This window comes from Dinoponera quadriceps, unplaced genomic scaffold (genome assembly GCF_001313825.1).
Source record: "Dinoponera quadriceps isolate SergipeBrazil2010 unplaced genomic scaffold, ASM131382v1 scaffold6118, whole genome shotgun sequence".
NCBI classification, from domain to species: Eukaryota; Metazoa; Arthropoda; class Insecta; order Hymenoptera; family Formicidae; genus Dinoponera; species Dinoponera quadriceps.
The window spans coordinates 1,147,895-1,173,619 of record NW_014562572.1 but is presented as its reverse complement, the minus strand read 5'-3'; the positions used below and the strand labels follow the sequence as shown (position 1 = coordinate 1,173,619).

General features: G+C 45.3%; 1 protein-coding gene across 6 annotated transcripts in view; it reads right to left on the bottom strand.

Moving 5' to 3' along the window:
• Positions 1-752: 752 nt before the first annotated feature.
• LOC106751134 overlaps positions 753-25,725 on the bottom strand; it is a 90,224-nt gene continuing 65,251 nt past the window's right edge. For 4 of the 6 annotated variants that reach the window (XM_014631940.1, XM_014631937.1, XM_014631938.1 and 1 more), the window contains 4 exons: positions 21,484-21,603; positions 18,128-18,405; positions 11,848-11,964; positions 753-10,155 (listed from right to left, as the gene is read on the bottom strand). In XM_014631940.1, the coding sequence (XP_014487426.1) occupies positions 9,936-10,155; positions 11,848-11,964; positions 18,128-18,405; positions 21,484-21,603 (735 nt within the window). In that variant the 3' untranslated portion in view covers positions 753-9,935. Of the gene's footprint in view, positions 10,324-11,847; positions 11,965-14,301; positions 14,617-18,127; positions 18,406-21,483; positions 21,604-25,725 lie in introns of those variants that run through there. The other 2 variants (XM_014631942.1, XM_014631941.1) reach the window with 2 other exon arrangements.

The window sequence follows — 25,725 nt, the reverse complement described above, 5'->3', positions numbered from 1 at the left end:
AGCGCGGAGACTTTAATTATTTAGCAATAGAGGAAGCATCGATAGAGGAAGCCAGGTCTGTGATCCTATTCAATTTCTACCAAACATCCACGTTGAGCTACTAAACGTTACAAAAGGACTACCGGACGAATGGTAAAAAGTCAGAATTAAATAGGATGTCGAGGAAGGGGATTTCTTGCCAGGAGAAGCCAACTTCGCTCACACATCCTATTTTTCCTTAATGATTGTTACAATTTCGATTATATCAAACATCCATAATCCCCCAACAGAAAACTTCCACTTGTGAATGAAGTAAACGGCATTCGCTCACGATTAGACACGAATCTAAACGAGCTGGTTCCTAAACCACCCGTCGTGATCATTTTTTTTTTTTCTTTCCTATCTTATCGTTCATACATATAGCTTACGCTACAAAAGTTGCTGTTTAGAAACCGTCAAGGATCGCCACAATGAAATTCACACGTCTGTAAAGTTATATTCTTTTTTTTTTAATTCTTACTTTTAATCATATATCATATAAGTCAAGTTGGTACAGGACGTGTGACAGAGTTCATTCAATAAAAAGGTTTAGACCCGCTCGGGGCTATCTACAAGAAGGATCGGCTATATATAAAGTTATCGATGTAAATAAAAGGTCTTCCTCTCTCTCTCTCTCTCTTCCTCTCCTCATTACCACATATCGCGCCCTTCGTTCTCCCGCATCGACGTCGGAGGTCGCGAGCTCTCGCACTCTCTCAATTAACAACGGTTAATCGTTTGGAAAAATACACTTTAATCCTTAACCAGCATGACGGGTGAGCTCCTGCGAGCGAGTGATCGTCTAATCGTGTAACGGTGAGGACTTGAACAGAAAAGAAAAGAGAGAGAAAACAAAATTACAGGCGCGCAAAACAGACGATGTTACTTTGGTCCGTGGAAAAATGTACACAGTTTTCACCTGTCGTCGCTCCTTCGCACGGGAAGCCAAAGTGCAACTTCGACGGGAACCCGACGGAGTCTGCCGATTCCCCAAGATACTAGGACTCGAGTGTTAATTTCACGCGCTTATCATATTGATTAAGGATCAGCGCTCGGCTCAACGGTCCCTTTGTTCCTACGTTAATTACAACGGAGCGTGCAGAGTGGTAGTATATACGATATGTCTGTAAGTCGAGAGAGAGAGTGTACGGATTCATCGTATGTATAATATGTATATAGAGTAGTTAAGATCGCGCAGATCGCGTATATCATCATCTGGCTCGCACTACCAAGAGCTTTAAAGCTAATCCCTAAAGTTAGACTCGATAAATCACAGGTTTAGAATTTATAGCATGTCACGAATTGACGGACCTTAAAATCTACGCTCGCGGTGTTCGCTGGGTATTACACCGAGGATGTGTTCTTTTATTTTCTTTCGTTTCATCTTCGTCTTCTCCTTCGTCTTCGCTCGCTCGCGGATCCCGTCGAGGTATCTCCGATCGAGGAGAAGAGGATCGCGCGCGATCAGTCGCGATCGGACGGCGAAGAGGAGGACCCCTCGCCGCCCCGGCTACGCCGAATACAGAGAGATATTTACATGCAAATATACACATCGAATTTACGCGTGGAGCGCGAGACGCTCGGCGCGCAGCCCTCCGTCGCGCCGACGCATCGAGGAAAGAAAGGGAACCGGGGGGTAGTTGTTGTCGGATGGATAATCGTGGCGGCGCGTGTCTCGTTGGCTGCGTTTTTCACCGCACTTCCGCTCGATAAGTCCTTAGGCGTACACAACAGGTCCGTCGATGATAGAGGGTGCGCATATATACAAAGAGAGCTTTTATCTCCGTAGATTCGAGGGTGTTTCCTTTCGTTCTTTCTTCTGCGAGGCGGGATGATTCCTTGACGCGCGCGCGACATTGTTAAGAAAATATATATAGCTTATAAATCTGTGAAAAATAATGTTTATCCCATTTCTGTAAGAAACATAAAATCTCTCTCTCCCTTTCTCTCTCTCTCTCTCTCTCTTTCTCACTCTCACGCACACACATATTCTGTCTTTCTCGACTGTGAATCTCGCGGATGACTTGTACCGTCCCAGACAGCACAAATTTGCGAAAGACGTTTCAAGGAGATAAGAAGGTTTGAACTGATGGATGGGTGATGTTAGGTTAAATAAAAATAGAGGAGTGCGATGAGAGATAATAGGAAGAGAAATAGAAGGTAAGAAAATATGATGTATTCTTGAGTTTTTGATTCAGATCTCGACGAAACTATGTTACTTTGGATGCGATGTACAATATTTTCCCGTCAATTTGGCTTGAAATTAACATTTGCAAATGATTCAGCATGTCGAAAAATATAAAAAGATATGCATAAAAGAGATTCCATTTATTAGACCAAAATTGACTTATTTTACCCGCCCTTTACTTATCGCCCTTTACTGACTTCTCGCAAGTTCAAACATTTTTACCCTCCTTAAAGACCTCTCTGAGAAATGTCTAAAAAATATAAGACGTTTTTTGGGTGTCCTTCAGAAGTCTAAGATCTTTTAGAAACTTGTGCTGTGTCTGCTGGGGTCGTACAAACGACACGTTATATCTTACGTCTCGACTAAGTGTAGACACATCTCCGACAGTTCTTACGCTTCTAAGATCTGAGAACGGCCACTACGGTCACTGACTACCACGCTGAGAACGTCACACTATGCCGTGTTCGTGTGTATATATATATATATATATATATGCCACAGTGTTCGCTCGCGCAAATGGTAAAGTAGAAGCAATGCTTATTACTTGGGAGACTAACTTACACAGCCGCCGAACACGACGCACGCGAGATAGAGAGCGTGCCTCTTGTCATTATATACAGCTGGAGCACTCGACGTTACGACGGCGACAGAGGTTGGAATCTTCGCTATATTAATGTGTGGAAACGCACAAAGTTTCCCCCTCACAATCCCCGCACCCTCGATCGATCGAACGATTGCTCGCGCGACTTTCCGGTGCTGCGTATCAACATGATCGGAATTCTAATACTACATAAAGGTATGTACGTATATATATATATATATATGTATATATATATATATATGTACAGAGGATATAGTAATCTTAGACGGATACTCTTTCTTTGTAAAATTGCTTAATTCGGGTCCCCCTAAGACTGCCCCTTTCGTAAGAGAATATGGACTCTAATTATTTGGTCTCTTCGTTTAAAGCTATAATTATCAATCGCTTGGAGGTAATTGAATCCTTTCCGATCTCTTCGTGTGTAGACGCGTGCGTCTTTGTGTGTGTCGCGTGTGTGCGCAAAGTTCATGCTTCGATCCACCTTCACCGTCCGTACCTCTTCCTCTCCGTTGGAAACGATTCATCGTTCATCGTCGTTTTAATTTAAATACATTGCATGATAATAACGATCCACGCTTTATCGCATCTCGCTCGTTTTACCGTCCAAATGACACGATCGTTTTCCGCGTCGAATCACGGCGAAACGGATGCAACAATAAAATGGTAAATAAATAATAAGTGAGATAAACATGGCAGGTGACATCAATGTGTAATGGGGGAGAGGAATAAGCACGATCAATGCGCGCGGAAAATGTCAGACGTAAATACCATACACAATTCGAGGCGCTGATGAATCCCGGCATGAACTTCGACGTATATGGATATTCATTTCCAGAGAATACATTTCTCTCTCTCTCTCTCTCTTTCTGCCGGGGTGAGATTGAAAGCATCGTATCGTCACCTTTCCGCCGACTAGTTCGTGATACGTGAAGTGTTCGTAAGATACGTAAGCGTACATATGTATGTATATATATAAACTGAAATACATATAAAATTTAGGCGGCCACGGGCCGCTGGTTCCAAGTTTCCCGTGCCGATGTTCGACGCATCCGCGTCGTCTCCTCGGCCCGAGAAATTTCGCGTGCGCGCGCGCGCGAAAGAGACGACGCGACGGGCGTGCGAGTTGCACGATCGTTGTAGATAATTCACATGAAAGCCCATGATATTTTACGTCGCGCAGCGTGATAAGGAGATTCATTCATCGTCGGTCATCACTCCCCTGCCCCGTTTGTCTTCGGGAGAATCGCGATTCTCGGAGATTCGATATTGCTAACGAGGCGTCGCGCGCTTCGCGAGAGCTTCACTGACAATCAGGACGTACGCTGACTCGAGTAGGACGCAAAATCAGGATTTCGTCAAATTGATGTTGAAATGACGAGGAAATGATCGAGTCATGGTAAAAAAAAAAGAGATTTTATAGTCATTTTCTCGTTACTTCGCAAGGTAAAAAATAATCCAGAGAAATTACAAATTTTCTGTTGCCGTAGTAAATAAATAAATGCACCGGGTGCCTCTTAAGTGCCATTCAATATTTTAGGAATTGATTTTCCAGGTCATCTTGTGAAGAAATGAACACACGTTCGTCTGATACTTGTTTTTACAAAATAACCTCTGAGAAAGCAATTCCGAAGATATTGAATAGTACTTAACACCCCCGTATATTAATTTCTTTGCTATGATAACATAAAATCTGCCGTCCATCCTAAATTATTTCCCTTCGTGCGACGTCATCGGGATTCTCTGTTCCGTTTGGGCAGTCGTCTTCTGCGGGCGCGGGATCGTCGCGCGAGACAATGAGAACACACGGCAATCTAGGCGATCGCGAAAGAGTTAAGGTTGAGGTTATCGATTTTCTTTACGCAGCCGCTACGACGAATGATGTGGATAAAAACGCTCGCTCTCCGTGTATACCGAAGGCCCTTCGCTCCGACACGTGCGACAGCGTTCGCGCCGAAGATCCAAGGGCGATCTGGGTTATCGATCCGAGGATGTGGATTTAAGTTACAATGGCGGAATTCTACGGTGAACATGAAAGTTTAACGCTCGATGTTTAATATCGAGTGCCGGTGTTCGTCGACGCTTATCACGAAAGTTATTTCGGCGACGCGCCTGATACGACGACCAGAAGCATCGAAGTGTGTGTAAATAATTCGTGATTTCGAAATTCGTTCGTTGTAACGAGAACTCGGCACGCTTCCTTCACGAGTTTCCCTCGCATGCTATAATTAAGGGAATACGGCATAAATAAAGAAATATCTTATTTTCGCGTTCGGAAAAGACGATAATGTCGCTCGTTCGCCGCTCGTTCACCCTGCGACGAGTTTTAAATAATACAACGACTAATTGGCAAGAGTTATACGTACGCGTATATCTAGAATTGTTTTGTATATTTTTTTTCCGTGGAAGAATTTTGTGGAACAAGTTGACATTCAAAATTTATTAACAAATTAATTCCCAAATGCGTATCAGAATTAGGATAAAATTCTCCTTCATTATTACTTCATTTTCTCTTAAATTGTGTTTTATATCCGCTAAGAACACAAAACTAGCGCTCTGCATCGCAAATCGGAACCAAGCTTTCCTGTTGGTTTCCATCTTAGATCAATTTCCATCTTAACTCAGACACAAAATTCCATGTCTCTCGTATTTTATACAGCTAATCAATCATTACTTCTCCGAAGAACGTCATGTTCATAGGGAACGCGGTGATTTCCCCTTTTCAAAGTTTTTTGTTTCACGTTGCTGCTATATTAAAAAAAAAATCGACACTTCATATCGATTTGCCCTCTCGATCGGTATTCGGTGCTACCGCTGTAGGGTAGGTCATGTACGCAGTGACTGCAGCCTTGCTCCGACTTTGCGACCCCCAGCAAGCCTGGTCGCTCCCCGCTACGCCGGCCATTCGCAGTTGCACGAATGCACTTGTCGGCGCGTTTGTGTGAGTGGCATCGACCGTGGGTCTGTTTTCTGTACTGGCTGCACTAGCTTGCGGTAGTTCTCTTTTCCTCTCTTTTCTCTCTTTCTGAACGTAGCCATTGGCTCCATTCCGAAAGCGCGCCGATCGAGCGCGCCGCTTCATACAATCGTCGATATCTCAGTTTCTGCGGATCGTAGCGGCTTAGAACAAAGATCTTGATGTGAAAATGGCGGTGGACAAGGTGGTGATAACCAATGAAAGATCAAATTTAACGCGCGTCATGCATTTCGAACTCCTTCGATTTTACCGCTTAATCGAGAAGTTCGAAGTCAAGTTGAATCGACGTTGATATGCCTCGTTTCATCGTTAAGTTAATAATTTGATAAACTTGGGTACCACGATGTAATGTGATTTTATGACAATTTTCGGCGAAGTGTGCTCGTGATAAGACGCAAACGCATCGATGTGGGTCGATTGATTCCTCGAAATTTACGACTTGTAAATCATCCGCGTAGAGATATCGAGAGGTCGAGGCACATCGATGAGAGGTATAAACCACGTTAGAATTCTGACGATATGTACAAGTGACGACAGGAACACAATTTTCTCGATACTTCATCACTCCGAGGCTGCAAGTGATGTTGTGAAACGTACTTTCAAAGCAAGCTTCCTCATTAAACATGCTCGAAGAATAAATATCGTCATAAGAGAAAATACGATCGCATAAGACAGAAAATGTCGCATGGAGGAAAAGCATTCTGCATATCCATTCGTTTGCTACGGACGTTGTAAAATTTGCTGCCTCCCCGAATTATTTCTCTCCGTGCGGTTTCATTGTTCGACGAAATGAAATAATCGTCACCGAGCGATCTTTAAAGGTGTCACAATCGACATTAGCATCGTTCGCCGGACTAACTGGCCGATTTTCTGCGGCTGTGGATCTATTCGACGGCGAAAACCACCGTGATAATCCCCCTCGTAATCTTTCTCAGATACACAGGCGGTCGAATCGGTTTCTCTTCCACTCGATCGCGCGTCCTACTCGCTCAGACACGTGGATTCGCGACGAACAGAATCTATCCTCACGAATTGTTTGCGTTCTCGCTTACTACGATTAATGGTCCCGCTCTCCTCACGCAACGATTGGTCCACAGATGCGAAGTCGAGAGAGATCGGCGGTGATGAGGCACGTGTCAGCGACTCATTCTGATTATTTTAGGGGAGGGTAGGGGAGAGAGGGAGACGGAGTTCCTTAATCATACGATATGGCGCGGTGATATCACGCTATTAAAAATTCCGAACAACCCGTCGCCGACCTTCGTACGAATCTGTCGCACGCGTCACGTGATCTATCGCTCCCTCGAGAAGAACTTTCGAAATCCTCTCTCTTTCTCTCGAGAGGAAGACAACGAATCTTACAGTTCACTTGCAATCGCTCTTTGCGTCTTAATATTTGGGCTATTCTGAATGCGTAACGTGAACGTTAAAAATGCCCTTCGAATTCCAAGTTCCGTTTTTTTTATACGAGCATCGCGTATAACGTAAATCTAAATTTGTGTCCAATTCATTACTAATCAATAATATAACGGTCACTTCTTCTAACAGCCAGATCATTTTGCTAGATAAATAAGTTAGCTGGATAATTGCGCTCGAGTGCATGGCGGCGGGCGATGTAGCGTCGCGATTGCTCGTGACGTTGCGAGTACTCACGACCACGCGTTCGTCTCTCTTCAGCCACGGAGCCGGCGGCGCGAGTGACACGTCGCGGCGACGTAGACATAATTCATCCGGGCTCACCGACACTTGGCGCCCAGGCGTTACGTTATCCTCAAGTCTTTCGCGCGGAATAAGCTCTCCCCGAGACGCGTCGGGCTTGTCGCGAGATGAGAAATGTACGCATATTACAAACGCGATTTGTAGGCTCGGTGAGCTCGTGGTGAGTCCTCGGCGCATATGTCGCCTTTTCACTTCGGCTCCGGAGCCAGCAGCTTCTCCGTGTCCGTGAAAAACGATTGATCATTTTTCTCAATTTTGCGCCCCAACACGGAAAAACAACTGCGTTGGTGTGACTGAATTTTCCGCTGCCTGGAAAACTGAGATTTTTTTCCGGTGCACTGGAACTATGCTATCCTGATTTACCTGGTGTTAAAGGGCTGATGACGCCGTTGAACGGCTGGCCACAATCATTTGTCTTCATCGCAGTCGCGATACGCGAGATCCATTGGCGATTGCAGCCGTTGTACACGCGCGATTGATCGCCACCGTGTCGCGGCGTTATCTCGAGATCTTTCGACGACGCGTTCGCGACCGTCGGCGAGCTTCGCGTGTGAAAGGAAATAACGTAAGAACTGGCGAAAACGACGAAGAGAGGAGAGACCGGATCTGGGCGCCTGTTGTGAAAATGCTCGGAAAGATTTCCCGATCGGAATCGCTCAATCATAGATTTCTTCTATTGTGTTTTCTGAGGAGTGATCGAACGATTCCGATCGGAAATCTTTCCGAACAATTCCATAATAGATGTCCCGGGGATCGAGGGAACGCGCGAGGCGGGAGGAGGTGTTCGCGCGTCCGCGTACACTGAGAGAAAAAAATCTCGTTAAAATTATAGCCAGTTTCTCGGCTATATCTCCTTCCCGCGTAGAAAATTTCCCGGATCTTCCCATGTTCAGTATAGATTCCGATTAGAATACCCAAAGTTATCCCAAACACGGGATAAACCTTCTTTTCCGCGATACTGATTGGCTGTGCGTTGCGACTATCATCGCCAGAATCGAGAGACGTGTGTGTGTGTGTGTGTGTACTTGTAAAGTGTAAACATTTAAATTGTTTCATACATTTCGTCCAATCGTAATGTAAAATGGAAAGCAGAAAAAATCTTCGGGGAAATGTTGGGAATGATCAAGTAGGATTTGTGCACGTATTATGAAATCGCTCGAAATGGACGCCGATCGGAATTATTCAATTACTCCCCAAATTTCGATTGTGTTTTCTATCGTGTTCTAGGGAAGACAAAATGATTACGATCGAAATCCATTCCTAACATCTTCCATAATGCGCGCCGTATTTATGTTTCCCACCTTCCTTAGAATCGTACGTTGGAAACATTACACTTCCAATCAGAATCTACATGAATCTTCCGAATTAGAAACCGGAAAAATTTGTCAATTCGTGTCGTTCTGACAAAGAAAAGAGTAACAGCAGCAAAAATATGTATGTAAAGTTACTACCTTCGCTAAGATTAACTATCGATAAACACTCGCTACAAAAATAGATTTTCCGACTATGGGTTCTTTCACTGTGCGAATGCAGTCACGGACACCCGACGTTTTTCCTCTCGGTGCACGCTCTTCGTTCGGGTGGAGTGTAACTGAACGAGCGCGTGCTCGAAACGCTCGTTATCCTGCCGTTGCACTTACCGGATCGTCAGGTAAAAAAGTGAAGAGCGAGCGCGCGGCAGATCTGAACGCGATCCTCGGGAGCGTGGGACGCGTCCTCCGGGGAGCCTCAAAGGCGTCGAATCGAGCCACTTAGCAATATCGAAGCGACCGGGGAATCGCCGAGACGCGTACGTCTCAATGGCGGACGCTCGCGCACTCGCACGTGGGCTTTTCGCTTTCTCCCTTTTTTTTTTCGTAGGACGCGGGCCGAACGCGCCCGATTATTTCGCGGGGGTCAACGCGGATAGAGATATGGATTTACCGAGAGGCTATCGTGCGAACGATAGCCAGCGTTGCTGGATATGAACGAGATCCGCGTGGGAGACGCGAGCGCGCGGAGTTCCTACGAGATACGAGTAGCAAATATATTTATAACCTTCGAACTTTTCTCTAAAGTACAACACGCACGAGAGTATCGGTTAGAAGGAGTAGAGGCAGGTTGCTCTCACACACACATATACACACACACTCTCTTTCTCTCTCTTTGTTCCCCCTCTCTCTCTCTCTCTTTCCCTCTCCTTATCTGTACTTACTTGGGTCGTTTGCGATTCCCCAAAGAAGGTACGCAGCGACAATGCCGCGATTGCTCGAAGGGATGAGGACACAAGGAGTGAAAGAAAGAGAGAAGAAGGCAAGAAGAGGAGGCAAAGGGTCAAACGTCCGGTCGCGACTCGCGATCAACGGCGAGCCCAGCGTTGGGCGGCGAGGCGAAGTACGGGAGTCGCGGACGGTTTACACGAGGAGCTCCTTCAGGAAGTCCTCGGCAAGCAAGTCCTACAAGTAGTCGTCGACGCGCTCGCTCTCGTCCGGCGGGCTCGGCTCGCTCACGCTGAGAATCGGCAGGCCGAAGTGCTGCACCTCGATGCTCGACTCCGTAGGGCGGCGCGTGTAGTCGCAGCTCTTCGAGTGCCGCTCGGCGTCCGCGCGCCGATGGTAGTGATGGTACCGCGAGGACGGACGAGTGGCCTCGGAATCGTAAGATCGCCGATAACACCTGCGGGATTGTCGGCATCAGTTGCCTTCGTCATCGTTGCCGTCGTGTTCGTCGGGAGTGATCGCGATCGAGTGCGTTTAGAATTTGCCGAAAACCGGCTCTTGCTCGCCGTGTCAACTCGGACCGTATCAGAGACTGTGTCAGAGAGCTTTTTCAATCCTGGTTCGTCTGAAACCAGGGTTAAACGAGCTCTTTGAGAAGTAACATTACTTGTAGGAAGTTACTTTCAAGGAGAGACAGAACGGACCCTCTCGGAGTTTAATCATGCACGGAAAGAAAACGTGCCGTTCTATCTCTCATATATGACCGAAACGCGGATAACACGGATTCTCTATGAAGGAACCTCCGAAGAGATATTCGATTGTTGAATTCGTCGTCACAGATGCACAGATCGGCCCCGCGTGAGACTCGTCGCGTGACCAGGTAGTCGCTCTCGAACGGCTAAAGAGATATTTGTAGAGCGAAACGACGTCACCAACGTTCATATATTTATGATCGATAGCCTCGGGAAAGTACCCCCGGGGAGATATAAATATCAATGCTTTATTGCAAATTCACGAGAGAATGCATTTTGCAAGCGTCGCGGGAGGTATCCGCGCTGTGAGCAACCATATCCCAAAGTGGACGACGGCCGGACAGCCAAGGAAGGTTCTCTCTTAGTCGCTCGTTTAAAACGCGCCGAGAAATACTTCCGACGAGGAAAAAGCGCGAAAAAGCGTGATCTTATGTTTAAAATAGACCATGCAGAAATTAAAGTTGAAAGAGGTATGATGACACTTCCGGTTGAATAATATCTTTAAGCACCGTGCAGAATGAAATGAAATGAATAAAAAGTATGAATTTTAGTTGCAAATATCTCAGCTTTTAAATGGTCAATCTTTTTCTAATTATACGAGCGGTTAAATAATATTTTAATGTGTACGTAGTGCGAGTTTTATTAAATTCTCGTCAAACTCGTTTCACCTTACAACCTCCTTGAGGGAATTGCTTAATGAAGAAACCGCATTGCGAACGCAGCAATGAAGCGCGCGCATCTCTTTCCTCCCTCTCAAAACTTGCCTAACCAAAAAACTAGACTCGTTTCCTCTTCCTCAAAGCATGAGCGGAGTAACTTCGTTATGAGCGAAAAGCTACGGCGGCTTTTCCGCGGCTAGAAAATTTCACCGACCATATTCGAACTCGTCAACTATATTCGGTCGTTTCCCGCGGATTATGTAACTATTCTCTGAATTATCGTGGATTATCGTTGGTGCTCACCGTGGTGGCGTTAACTTTGCGCTGCACACCGAAAAGGAGAACTTTCAGCGCTACTCCCGTAGTTTGTGGAAATAATCTCTAAATTTTAATTACGGCATTCTCGTAAATTAGAGCAACCGCACATTTTTTCACCCACGAGCACACGCGGTTTCGCGGCCGCGATAACTGCGAGAGACCGGAAACGACGCGGTGAAATTTCACTCAGATGAGATTTAATTTAATTTAGAATTCAAAAGAAGGAAGCAGGAAAAACCCGCGAGTTTCAACTTTATCCGAAGATTAATTGCAGTGCAAAATTGCCTCGCGTCGTCTTTAAGAACGAGGAAGAGAGTAGCGATTGAACACCGCACGAGAAGAGAAATATACGAATATATATATATATAAATTAATGAAAATTAATATGAACATTAATATGAACATAGAGCTTATTTTTACCGCTCGTCCATGGAAGCAGGCTGTCGCACTGGGCATCTGACGTACTCGTGATTTCCGCTACTGCGCCATCCTCCGAAACGTCTGGCGACCAACGACGAAGACGCCACCGGGGAATCCCTGAAAGCGACGCCGGGAGGGATTATTTCTGACGTGCCGCGAGAATGATCCGCACGGCCGAGCTTATACAGTGCGATATTTACATTCGTCGTGATATTTACACTTGCCGACGATTAAATCGCGAAATGAAGTCCGTTGGAGTGAAATCGGAGTCAGGATCGGTCGATGGACACGACGTGAATACGCTCGTTAACCCGCTCGATCGTGTGCTCGAAATGATTTAATTTCACTCAATTACATGGATTTCGTCGTCTGCGAAAGACCTTTAATCTTCATCGCTGAGTGTCCTCGTGATTCATTGATCACGAGCGTCATTTTGCGGACATCTCTCTCGGAAATGAATCACGAGGCACCGTGTCAATTGCGTTTACCTACGAGATCAGCGTGCGGATATTCGCGACGCGACGGAGCGCCGGCGATAGGCGAGCGAAGTTCTGAATGTCAAGGGAGATAAAGCCGCGGGGCAGGAATAAAGTGGCATGCTTTGCGTAAATGCTACGACGAAATCAAGCTAGGTACTAGCGGGCAGTCTGCGTATACCGCATGTGATACGCGGGCGCTCTCATAATTTATTACCTCCGTACTGGGCGGCGTTGCGTTAGCGACACGTGTGCATGTAACATTGGCATTATGGAAATGATGCGAGGCAAGAAAGGAAAGCGGGACACTCGCGGGATATATCCTACGGCACGCGTGGAGAATTCAANCCCCCCCCCCCCGACCTAAATATAGTACGAGTGCTCTCTCGTGCGCTGTGCATTGTTGCTGAATCGCGTTGCCGCGTTTAAGGACAGATGCACACTCGAATCGGACGACGCGAGACGAGCTGAAAGCGCCGGGTGAAAGGTCGCCGCGGGGTCGGTCGCGACGAATACCGCGATGTACGCGACGTATCGGCACACACGGAAGCGATCCTCGATATTTCCGAGCGGCATACCGATTAAAAAGTATATTTCAAATTCGAGGTGGATCCCCAATGCGACGTTGTACGCCTCGATTTCCACGATTTTCACAGCGAGTTCCCTTTTCCCCGATAAAGAGGGGAGATATACGGTTCTCGTTTCTCGATAGCGAAATAAGTGTTCGCGATATTAAACGGTTAAAAATCGATACTTTTTTTTTTTGGTTTAATAATAGTAACAATAACGCCTTATTGTAATATTAAAAATATATCGCGCGCTTAAAAATAGTATTAAGTGTTACCTCATTTATTGAAAATTTACTGTTTAAGATAATTAACGTTTCGAAACATGAGTAATATAAATTCAACGCGTGAATTTAATGTGATTTAAATCGGGTTTCAAATTTGCGTTCCAAAGGAGAGTCGCAAAATTGACGAAGTCCCGCGTTAAAATATCCACGAAGTTTATAAACGGGCAATTACATCGTTACGGGAAGAAAGATTCGCGAATGTACGAAGGTAGCCACTCGATTTCGCATAATAGCGACAGCGATCCGCTTGATTGCTCTCGTAAGCATTCTCGTAGAATCGTGGACGATGGTATCGCCGAGTCATTACGATGCAGGAAATGAAACGCGCAGATACCGAGTAGTTATAAATGAAGAGACTGCTTAATGGTTTTATGCCTGGCACGACGGCCGAACAACGCTCGGCCGAAATTATGATCGATTTATCGCGGAGCGAGATGAAACGACGCGATAACGGATCCCGCTTCGTAATAACTACATTAAGCCGAACTCCGGCGGCGATTTCAACTTCTCCATTTATTTTCTGCATATTTTGCATACATTGGCGTGGGACAAAGACGGACACGCGTCGTTTAAGCAACGTTCAATCAGCAACGTTCTCTGAAACCTCTTTGTCCATTCATAGAAACGATTCGTCCTCTCGTCACTAGGTCTGAAAATCAAATCAAGATTGAAAAATCTCCCGAAGAGATCGCAATATTCTTTCTTATACGTGAGAATACATCTATTCGTGATTTAAGACCAATTTGTTTCCGTACCAAATACGAAATTTAAATACCTCTTTATAGGACGGCTCGTTGCATTTTGACGGGGCGTTAAAATATTCCGAAATAAAAGCCATATCACCCATTCTACCCGGGAATAATTTTATTAGCTTCCACAGGGGATAGCTGAGGGGGTTTAATCGCACATCCCGCGCACTTTCTCCCATTCACGCGAAGCCCGCTCGCCGACGTCGTCGTCATCCTGGCCGATGGCAATCACGAGCTTGCGAGACCATCGTGATGCGACGACGTGAGGATACGCGGACGCTGACGGCGAGCGGAAGGTCGGGCGATCGCGGGGGGCTCGCAAAGTGGCCAAAGTCATTTACATGCCAGACGCTGGTTGAGGCTAGTGGTGTCGCCCGGTGAAATTGTGATCGATATGGCCAGCGGCCCCCCTCCTCCTGCCGGCCGTGCATCGGCGTGTATCGCCGCGGATCGAAGCCGCCATGTTCCGGCAACAATGTAGCGCTGCATTTAAATTCCCCCGGCTGTCATTACCGCTCCCGCTCTCGCGGCGGCAGGGGGAGGGGCGAAGGTGCACCTGGCCGCGACGGTCGATGCGTTTACCCTGTATAAGTCGCACCATGAGCTGGCAATCTGCATTTCTAACGACGCACGTGGATCTCCCCCCTTCGACTGACATCCGCTACGCGTGCTTGTCCAGCCATAAGACCAGCTAAAGTAGAGATGTTGACATCAATTCCTGCCCCGATATCGGCACCGCCGGATCTTTGAGACTGGCAACGACGATGTTATGAATTTTGATGATGCGGATTTTCATTATTGCGAATTTCGAATTCATCCATGCAGACTTGTACAGGAAATGATGAAAAAATCGTATTCAAAAGTTTTCGATGTAACGCTTTTCAAAGAGAAGTTTGTCTGGTCATCCTCTTATTAAACAAACTATACATGCTTATCCAGCATACAGATTATAGTTTTAAATGCGCAAAGAGGATAAATTAAAAAACATGACCGCAATTATTATTTTTAATATGAATAATCTAAAGTATAAGAGAAAATAGTTTATTGATTCTACATAAAAATGAAAAAAAAATTTGCATGTCTTCAATAAAGGATTTTATGTTTATATATTCAATAATTCAACAACTATCTGGTATCTTGATTTTTCGCTCGGATCAGTTTTACTCATGAGTGCCGAACTGAGATTAAAATCACACATTAATATGATTCAAAGCGCACGTATTAATATAAATGGAAATTCGATATATAATATATATCTGCCGGGCAAAGCGAAAGTTTGAAGAAGTGTTTGTCTGGAACGGCGTGTTAGCAATGTGGAGATGAATTCTGCTTTATTATCCGGAAACTAAATCCCCGCTTTATACGCCGGCGAGAATTGACATATCGACATATTTTAATTAAAATCTGTCCCATATTTTTGTTGCGTATTATTTTAGCTTTCGACGTAATGTATCCTTTTCGTTGATATCGATGTGTTGACAAGTCTTCAATAACGAATGCCGGTTTTATTACACGCCGTTCCGCTTTATTTTATCATTAATAGCTAATGAGAACGCATTTTAGTATCTTCCCGGAGAATCCCGATGCTTCACTTTTGCAAATCTTTAATAACACTTTCATCAATCACCGACGCTTCTCAATTAAATAATTAACTGTGGCCGTGGCAAAAAATCTCGCGGATTATGCAGCGCGCGAACGACGATACGAAGTTCCTGTGTTTGATTTGCGATCGTATTTATGCGCGAATGTTGTGTGTAATTCGACTCGATATGATCGACGAGAGTGCATGCTGAATTCTATTTACGTAATGTAGGAAAGCATATTATATTTCTCGGTGGCGAAATAACGGCACTTAATAAAACGGATAAGATCACCCGCGCGAGAATATCGGCACAGAGATGCGCCGTTCGATTTGCGTAGGTGAAATTGTTAATTGTTAGAGAAAATATATGTGAAAGGTAAAACGTATAAATTCCCGTCGGTCCGCTCGTCGTTAGGATGTGTATGTACGCACGGTCGAAGAGCACGAGGCTCTACATATTGGATAAATTCGCGTGAAACGTACGGAGTGTATCCCGTATAACACGCGAGCTTGAGTTTAACGACAGACTCTTCGACGGCGGTTTTAGAGCCGATTTTTCTCCCTGCCGTTAAACTTAGATTCGCCAATCGCACCGAAGATAGCCTGCATTCACAACGAACGAAACACTGAGAGGAATCCTACGAAAATTATAGTCATTTCCGACTTTTCTAATGCTGGCGCTACACTTACTAGAGAAATGCTTCTCCTGACTATAATTCTGCCACTTATGCGACTATAGTTATAAATGCCGCAAAAATTGTTTTCTCAGCGAAGGATCACCGAGATTCGCGACTTTAAGAGAAGATACTCCGTACCGGATGGTCTTCTCTCAGGGAGTTCCACTCGAAACCTGAATAGAGAATGCTGACGCGTCCCAAGTTGATTTGAATAATATTTGCTCGAGAAGCGCGGCGCAATCGTATTTTTGCGCGGCTCTCTTCGCAATTTGAAAGCTCATCGTAACGACACGCTGATATTTATTTGCGTTTATGCATGGTATACTCGAATAGCCGTAAAAGTGTCATAAAGTGCGCATGAGCTTTGATGCAATCATTAAAATGCACTAAGTGAACGCAGATGCTTCAGCGGTAAAAACTGCGGTAAAAAATTGCTTGCACATGCACCGCCTGATGGAGGCGAAAAGGGTGTTCGCTGATTTCTATTATGCAAATGCGTAGCATGGGGCCCGTTTTAGTGATTTCCAAGCAAAATGCGCTCTCGCGACGATAATAAATCGCGAGGAGAGAGGACGGTGTCGGGGATGAAACATGGCTCAAGTAGCGGCACGATGCAGCTGGAGCAATTTGCGCAATCTACGGTCAGCGTAAAGTTATCTAAGGCACGCGAAACCCCGTTAGGCGAGATTTTCTCTCTCTTATCTCATATCTCGTTTGCATATCGTGATCTTTTGCGATACCACTTAATAGATTACTATATCGGCCCGAACGGGATAGCGTGCGAATCCGTCCGAGAGTCGTTGAATTATAAGGGTATTGTCTGCACGCTGCAACTGGCAAATGCGAATCTCTTAGACAGCCATGCGGCACGTCGAGGCGAGGATTTTCGCAACATTCGCGAAGTTTTTTCGCGATAATCTTACACGGAAGAAAACCATTTTTTTCCCCGCAGCGAAACTATCGTCGCTGCTGCATATTCGTTGCGACAGTGATTAAATTTAGTCGACTTAACTAAATTAGCGAGTGATTCGTAATTGGAGCAGAAACTAAGCGTTTGAGAACATATTTACTAAGATTTTTTTACTTATTTTTTACGTAGAATCTATCCTGTGAGTTTACCGCTGGAGTTCCGATGCACCATGTGTAATAACTGACAGATTTTGTTGCGACAGCATAGAATCTGCCGTGACAGCAAATTATTTTTCCCCGTGTGAGAAATAAAATCAACTGGTCTCTGCTCATCTTTTAAATCTTTTCAAGCAATGCGTTTTCACTCTCGCATCTTTCAAGATTTCAGAAATATCCCTGGACAATATTTTTCCGAATAATTAGGGATAATTTTGGAAAATTGAACGGGAGTGATCGAAGTTATTCCCGTTCGCAACATTCTACGGTGGAGCAAACTTGTATAGAGTCCGTACGCTAAGTTTCAGCGGAATTAATTAGATATATTTAGCGTCAGCAGGCAAGTCGGGTCAACGACGTTAGCCGTGGTAAATTTCGCGTAACAGGAGCGATGATGGATGGTAATTGTGTCGCCGCGAGCAGTTAATTCCGTCCGCCCTCGTGCGTGTCAATATTGTTCACTTCTCCCGGTCATGATTTCTCAGACATTACGTGTTTCTCTTCGGCGACACCTCGAGAAAATTAGTTGTTTCGCGACTTCTGTGCTACAGTACTAAAGGTTCAACAGAGAGCCAAAATTTCCACTTGGACAAACTCTGCTGGCAGTCTATTCCCGCATTACCATAAAATACAGTGTGAAATTGAAAAGAATTCGAAGGAATTTATACGAAAATAAGCTACCAATATGCTCTTCGTGTGCGACCGACGAAAATCAACGCGACAATCGCCGCGTTAATCGAAGCATCGGGTCCGCGGAAAAAGCCGTAACGTCGGAAATCGGCTGGCAATCAGCAATATTGACCTCGAGCGTAACTCACCTCGAAGAGGGCTGCTGATTACTGGGATCCAACAGCGACGTTTCCGTATTGTCCTTCGGCGCGCTGTCGAGGCTGCTCTGCCTCCTCGAGTCCTGATCGTCGGACTTGTCGTCCTGGCTCGGCTTTAGGAAGGACTCGCGGTCGCCCTCGGCGCCCTCGATGTCCTTGGAGTTCCTACGTGGGTCTTGCTGGCGATTCGTTGACGCGAGAGGTAAGTTATCTGCACTGCGAACCTTACGGCACAACTTCGACGTGGAGCCGTGGCGTCGGAGGAATTCCTGCAACCACAAGGTACAAGGCGCGCGCTGAGGGATGACTACGAGGACGCGTGATTGGCGAAGATGGAGGCCCCCAGAGAGACTAGACGGACGAGACTGTTCATGAACATGTTTTCACGTTAGTGCGCTATTGAATGTGTGTTAATAAGACGAGGCGTTTCGGTGATGAACAGGTAGCGTGGACGCGTGAATGGAATCATGAAAACGACTAAAGTGGTAGAAACGTCTCTTCGCGAGTACACATTATGTTTTCCTCACGATAACCGTAATGTGTGTGTGTGTGTGTGCGTTGTGCTCACGTCCTGTTTCGTGTTCGAATCACATACTAACTCTTTTTTTATTATTTTATTATTTTTCGCCTTCAATTATCAGTTTCCATTAACTTGATAGAAAGGCAAGACATACTAATGAAAAATCGACGGATATGCTTCTTGCATGGGGAGTCTTCAAAATCGATTTTCTCGAGAACAAAGCGTCATTTGGGAGACTTTAATTTTACATCTTCGATTTATTTTTTCAAGGAAAAGTCACTCCCTTCCTAGTTGTACAACGAATACCAAACTACTTTGTATATGTGCCTAATATCCGTTGTGGTTTGCAATTCTATGGGATGGTCGGTTTTACGCCAGGAGCGCAACGAGAGATTGTGCCTCAATTACAACGACAGTTAGTGGATTTGTGAAGCGAAAGTAACATTTCCTCCCTTTTCCGCGAATCTCTCGTTCGTGACTCATCTGTGAAATCAAGCGCGAGATTAATTAATCGGACGACTCGGTCCGTTAATTCCGTGCGCATCATACGTTCGTAGAAACGAACGGTACGTGCCGTATGCGGCAAATCACCGTGTACAATATCGACGTTGTAGAACATCAAGCAGAGATCCTTGTATTATTAACGGCATTATCGTGCTAGTATTGTGCCAATTGTGAGCCGCTTATCGTCGGTATTGTTGTGCCAATTACGGTACAATGGTGCGCGGTCCTGGTATGACCTTGGCATGACGTGAATTACAAGGAGATTAAAGAGAGAGAAATGGGAGGAAGAGAAAGAAAGAAAGAAAAATAAAACGAGAGAGATATATGTGTGTATGTGTACGACGGAGTGAGAAAGACAGATGTAGAATAAAGTAGACATTAAGTTAGTGCCGAGTTCGACGAAGTACGCGATTCAGAAACGTAACACACACATTCGTTCACATGCGGCGAAAGTAAATTTGTCCATTTCCTTACAAGTAATCCAACGAACATATCGATCATCCGGTGCACTACACTTCGCTTCAGAACTACCTTGAACTTTGACGTTTGAGAAGTATCTCTTTCGCACGAACTCTTTCGTGTTCATTATTTATTGAAATAACTGTCGCATTGAGGGATATGGTTATTCCCTCCGACTTCGTTGCGTTACGTTAACAATATATGCCGAAACGCGCAATCTGAAATTGTAACAATCGTGTAACAATCGGGCACGTGTGGGCGACGTGTGCACGTTCACGTGCAGATTTGTTTATCGAGAAATTTTGGCTACGCTTTANGGGAGGGAAGAGAGAGAGAGAGAGAGAGAGAGAGAGAGAGAGAGAGAGAAAGTTGTGGTAGAACGAAGAATCATATATCGAACGCTCAGGGATGCGAGCGCGTAAATAAATTCTCCTAATAAATCGATATAACGTGTGTCTCGTATTTTTTCGCGTTCCGCTGCGCGTCCACGAGATTGTAACTTCGCTCGTCTATCGCGGTTTCGTTCTCGTCTTTGTCGCTTAACGATGTGTCTTGCTCTCTGAATTTCTTCGAGCGAAATTTCATTCGCGAAAACAAAATCGAATTATTCTTGAACTGGAACAGTGAATCTGATGTATTCCGCCACCACAGGAACAAATTCACTCGAATTAATTGAACTGAGTTTGAGCAAGTTTGAGTTAAGCATTCATTTTTGACACTTTAGGCGCTGGTATTAAATTCGAATAAATGTTCACTCTCGTAAAAATCGTTTTGAGAGAGATTTCGCTGCAAAAAATTCCGAGAGTACTTTTTGAAATTCCCTCTCGACACACATGAGTATATATCACTTCTACGTAAATTAAAATATAAATAAAAAATTAAAGTGTAAATTTTCGAGAGAGAATACATATAATACAAGTAATAATATTAATATATTATATTGTGTCGATGCAAAAATTCGTTCCGCTATTTAATCAATTTTTTCCCCAAAAATTCTAGAATTTCTACGGGCGCGGGATCATTTAGTTACCGAAGAGATGACAGTCCGTCGAGCGAAACAAAAAATTTCAATTAAATAAACATCATACGTACAGTTTGATTAAAAAAAGAAGAAACTTTTGCATCGGGCCGATAGATTAAGATTTATCGGCTCGAGAGAGAGAGAGAGAGAGAGAGAGAGAGTTCCAAGGCACGGAGACGCACGGAGGAAAAAGTTTGATTGAATTAACGTGACAAAGAACGAATCAAACGCGTTTTGGTCGGAGGAGATGAAATTTCCGGTGATAAAAGTCGGATTTGGTTCGTAAGAAATTCGCGTCTCCCTCGATTAAAGTGCGGTTTGGTTCGTTCATTGTCACGTTAATTCGACCAATTCCTCTTCTCCGCGCAAACTTCGTGAAACTCGACGTGAGATCGCGTTCTTCTTCCCTCTGGTATTTTTACATTCCGATCTCTCTCGGGTATCACCGCAGTCGTAGATATCGACGCCGAGGAGACCGCGTGGTAGTCGAGCGACGTCGCTCGTTTCATTGTAAAGAGACTCTAAGTTATCTATCCTGCGGATAGAACTACCGTGGAGCTAAAGCCATCCTTGGAACTCGCTCGCCGGCTTCACTGATTTCCAATTTCAATCACCTCGATTGCTATAATCGGAAAATGCCTGCCCGGCATGGTTACGCGCCCACGACCACCACAGGCCGACGTCGACGTCGACGTTGGCGGCGGCGGCGGGCTCTGTCCATTCCGGGGAAGGTCGCGGCGAAATCGGATCGATCGGAGCCAGGTTCGAGGACGCGGCTGTCCACCTCGCGTAATCCATCGATCTTTCCGCGTAGCGTGGATTTTTCCCGGCTCGATTACTCACCTGGGATAGGAAGCCGGCTACGTCGATGGCGCTGTTCACGCGTGGCCTCGATGTTCTCGGCCAGCCTAAAGCTCCGCCGCTGTCTAAGGAGTCCACGTGATGGCTCGACCAGTGCAGATGCTGGAAATTTCAGTCGTTTCTGATCACGTTATCAGCACGGGGAGAAGTGGGCCGGGGCGGAGGGGGGGGGGGACGCGATCGAGACGGGCGGTGATAATTGCGGTCGAGCGCGGCCTCTCGAGAAAGCGTGACGTTTTAAAAGATGCACGTGGGATCTCTACGTGATAAGAAAAGTTGAGAGGCCGAGCGGAATGGGGCGAGCGAATGAGGGTGCCGTGCCCGTGGAGAGAACAGGAGAGCTGCAAACATGAGGTTTGTTTTCTATTCCTGCACTGGTTGCACTCTAAAAGAAATGTACACTGAAGCGTTTTCTAGCCCGGCGACGTCAGCGACGCTGTCCTCTACTCCAGTACAGCGAGAGTTCACTGAACTGGCTGCATTAGGTCCGCAGTGCAAGCAGTGCAAGGGACAATTGGGACAGTACTTTCGAGTAAGAATGCAAGAAACATGGAGTAGTCTGTATCGTTATGTCATTGAATCGCTGTACTTTCACTCCAATATTCAAGATATGTATAAACGTGCGAAGCAATACACCTAAGTGAAAACTACGTTTTATCACTTCTACTTTGAAAGTTTACACTTTTAAACGTTCACTATGCCGCTCTATCGAGATAATAATTAAATAAGTAAAATATTAAAGTAGCTGTTTTCCTAGATACTGTAAAGAGATTTTACAAGATCTATATTTTAATATGTAAAAGAGAAGGTGATATTAAGGCTCTTGTATAATGGCACGCCCTTATTACGGCCGCAATTAGGTGGCCAATTCTAATGATTACTTAGGGAATATTTGTTTAGTAAATTGTTTAGCCCGTCGTTACATAATAACGTTAATATGCCATATAACAGCCGGCATTTGTTATAACTCATTTTCATTTTCGAGCATTTTGACATGTTTTCAACATGTTTTACTTTTAGCATTTAATTTTATATAATTTTCCATTCTTCTCAAACTTGGGTGTTTCATCGGAGGAATATATGGACAGAGCGTTGTATCAACACGCAGCTCATTACGATAAATTGCACGCTGCAGGGGCACGCGTGAAAGAGTGAAAGCGCGTCGTACAAACTCGAACTAGTTACGCACGTTCTCACTCACTCATGCGCATCTCCGGACAGGCAACCCGTCGTAATGAGCTGTATGTTGATGAGACACCCTGTGATTCTGTAAACTTGAGTGTTTTGTGCGTTATTTAACATCCTATTCCGTTGTACACATGTTGAGTTGCGCAAAGTTAAACGATAGCATGGCATTTTGCTAATGTGACCTCCCCTTTAAAATAGATTTACCGCCTCTTTTTCGAGACTTTCGCATTGAAGTGATTATTCAATAAGTCAATAATTCAAGTTAAATTAACGTTCTAAATAGCACGCATTTTATAATATTTTTGAGTCTAGAATCGGTTGAACAACACTTTACGAATGTAATCGTTGAGTTTACAATTCAAGATATTAATTATTAACAAAATTATATAAAGCAGAGGGCCATAATATCGCCTTCTTCTCTGGGATGTAACATTCCAACATACAAGTTAGAATCATCGTCAGTTAACGTTAAAAATAACAGTTGTTCAATTCTACGATAATATAACTAAGCGCGCCATGTTATCTTTGCGTTAGAGCGTTTTTCATTCCTTGGCTGCAGACTCGTCAGTTCTGGCTTGCACTAGTTCGGTTCAGTTCTAGTACAACCCCAGTGCAGGAATAGAAAACAAACCCAAGAGTGAGCCACTGAATCTGCACCGGAGACCCGTCAAGCGGTTGCCCACGCTTGGTAAGTCCGCCCGACGGCGGAGAGCGCGACGTCGGCCGTCGGCGAGGATCGGAGAGGCTATTACGCGCCTCGATCTTCGCAGCGAGGCCGAGGAAAACTCGAACTTGCTGTTACAGGTCCCGAGAGGGACGAGAACGCCCACGTTGGGACGTGGAGCAGCGAGTTGGATACCCATCCAATCGTATCTCTGAAATCGACGAGACGAAAGACTTCATCCGTAGGTGAATCTTTTGCTTTTTTCTCTCTTTCGCGACGCGGTGGCCATGAATTCTTCACGTTCTCGCGTGCCGAGCCGACTGTAGGATCTCCGGTGCAAAGGAAGCGCGTTACTTCGCGGGACAATCAGCACAACGTCGTGATGACGATTGCGATATGAAAGTGTCGCGCTTTCCGTCGTGGAGAAAGAAACACTGGTTGCGGACGGGAGAAATTGTCTCATGATGTAGCACCTTCATCCCACTGCCCCTTTTTTCCTTCTTTACTTTCATTCGTTTTGTTTCTTTCTTCTTTTTTCTTTTTCGTCTAAGTTTCTCCCGAACGATCACAGGAACACAAGCGCACACCTCACGAGTTTGCAAACTACATGTTGTGTTATGCGTACACGTCTATCTCTAGGACAACTGAAGAAGAGGATTCATAAACGCTACAGTTTTCAAGTAGTTGAGGTGCTGACGTATCACACATAGTGTAGAAAATCGCGCTTCCCAAACTCGAATTCTCGCTAGACTCGGAATAATAAACGGTAGGTAAAGCGAATCTCTCGTTGTCGGTTGCTCGGCGCTGTGTTTTTCTTCTTTCCTTTTTTTTGTATCGCGTGTGAACAGATTCGGAGAGATCACTGTTCTCGAGCCACGATGGAAAAATACTTACACGTCGGAGCTCATCGCATATTCGCGACAGCAGTCGCTAATCGAGTCCATAGAGACGATCCGAGAAATGCGCTCGGACGAAAGCGCGATTCCTGCGATGGGATACAATCGGAACCGAGTTCTGAGCTTAACGGTCGTTGAGGGTTCGTTAAGTAGAAAGAGAGCGTGATTAAACGATGCCGGGTCAAACTTTAATTTCCGACTAGCCAACCTTCGTTCCGGTCGAACGCGAGGCACACGTCGAATTCGGAGAGCGAGAAAAGGGATTCGCGCTCAAACATTTGGGCTCCGTTTTTTTTCTTTTCTTCTCCTTTTTATTGGAAACATCTCGGGGCACATTTTCACGCGGATTTTCACCGATCGTCTGTTCGAAGCGCCGTCGTATCGGGAAAGAGATAGAAACAGCCTCGATGGCGACGAATATCTTTCAAAACGTACAGTCGGTGCCGCGTATGCTTCTACCATTCCGTACAGACGGAAAATTATACGATTTCTAACCCGTAGCTTCAACGTAAGGTTGAAAATCGCACACAAGAAAGAAAACGCTCGGTTCAAGTAGTATAATTACTCCTTAGCCAATTTTTACTCGGACTTAGTAAAAAATTGCTGAGGAGTATCGGAATAATTTATTTGAATGTCTGTTAGCACACAGATAAAAATTATCAACGCGAAATTCTTTCTTTTCTGTTTTGTTTTCGTCGCGCGCGATACGACGCGTCTTCGTTCTCCGGTTTATTCTACTCCGATGATACTTTCCGAAGCGTCTTCGGAGGCGGTGGGTGGACTAACCAAGCATCGTCGTGGCGCGATAATCGGGGCTGATGGGAAGCGTCGAAGTGTGTATTGTGCGAAGCATCAACTTTAACACGCTTGAACGCCGGCGACTCTTCGGTCTGCCATTAGTGCGAGGAGGTGCAATGTTCGAGCTAATAATAATGTAAAACGACACCCGTCTCGGGTGGCTTCGTTCTTTCTGCGCTCTACAAAACTAGCTAGTCTACCGACTCGGCCCTCGCACGAGCCGTCCATTCACCCCGGTCTCTTGCAAGTAGCAAGCATTTTGCGAAAGCGACGAGACGGTGCGAAAGTTCAGCTTTCTACCGGTGACGACGACGACGACAATGACGAGGACGACATGACAGATAGAAACTTGATACGCAACGTTAACACATACGATACGAAAAACGATACCGAGCGTTCGACGGGGATATCCGACAAAGACGAAAACAACGTGCGGACGTAATACCTTGTTGCACCAATAGCGTGGGGGGGCTTTTTTTCGCTTTTCGTGATCGCCGACACGCGATTCGTACGGACGTGTATCGTGTATCGTGAATTCCCGTGCGTGAGGAAGGAGTTCACGGTGTTGTGCTTATTAATATCGTGTTCACAAACGGTGCTCAATATGCATCAAAGAGGTGACTGGTGGCGGGGCGGGTTCAAGCGGCTTCAAGCGATCGAGAAACAGAGATAGGTGGA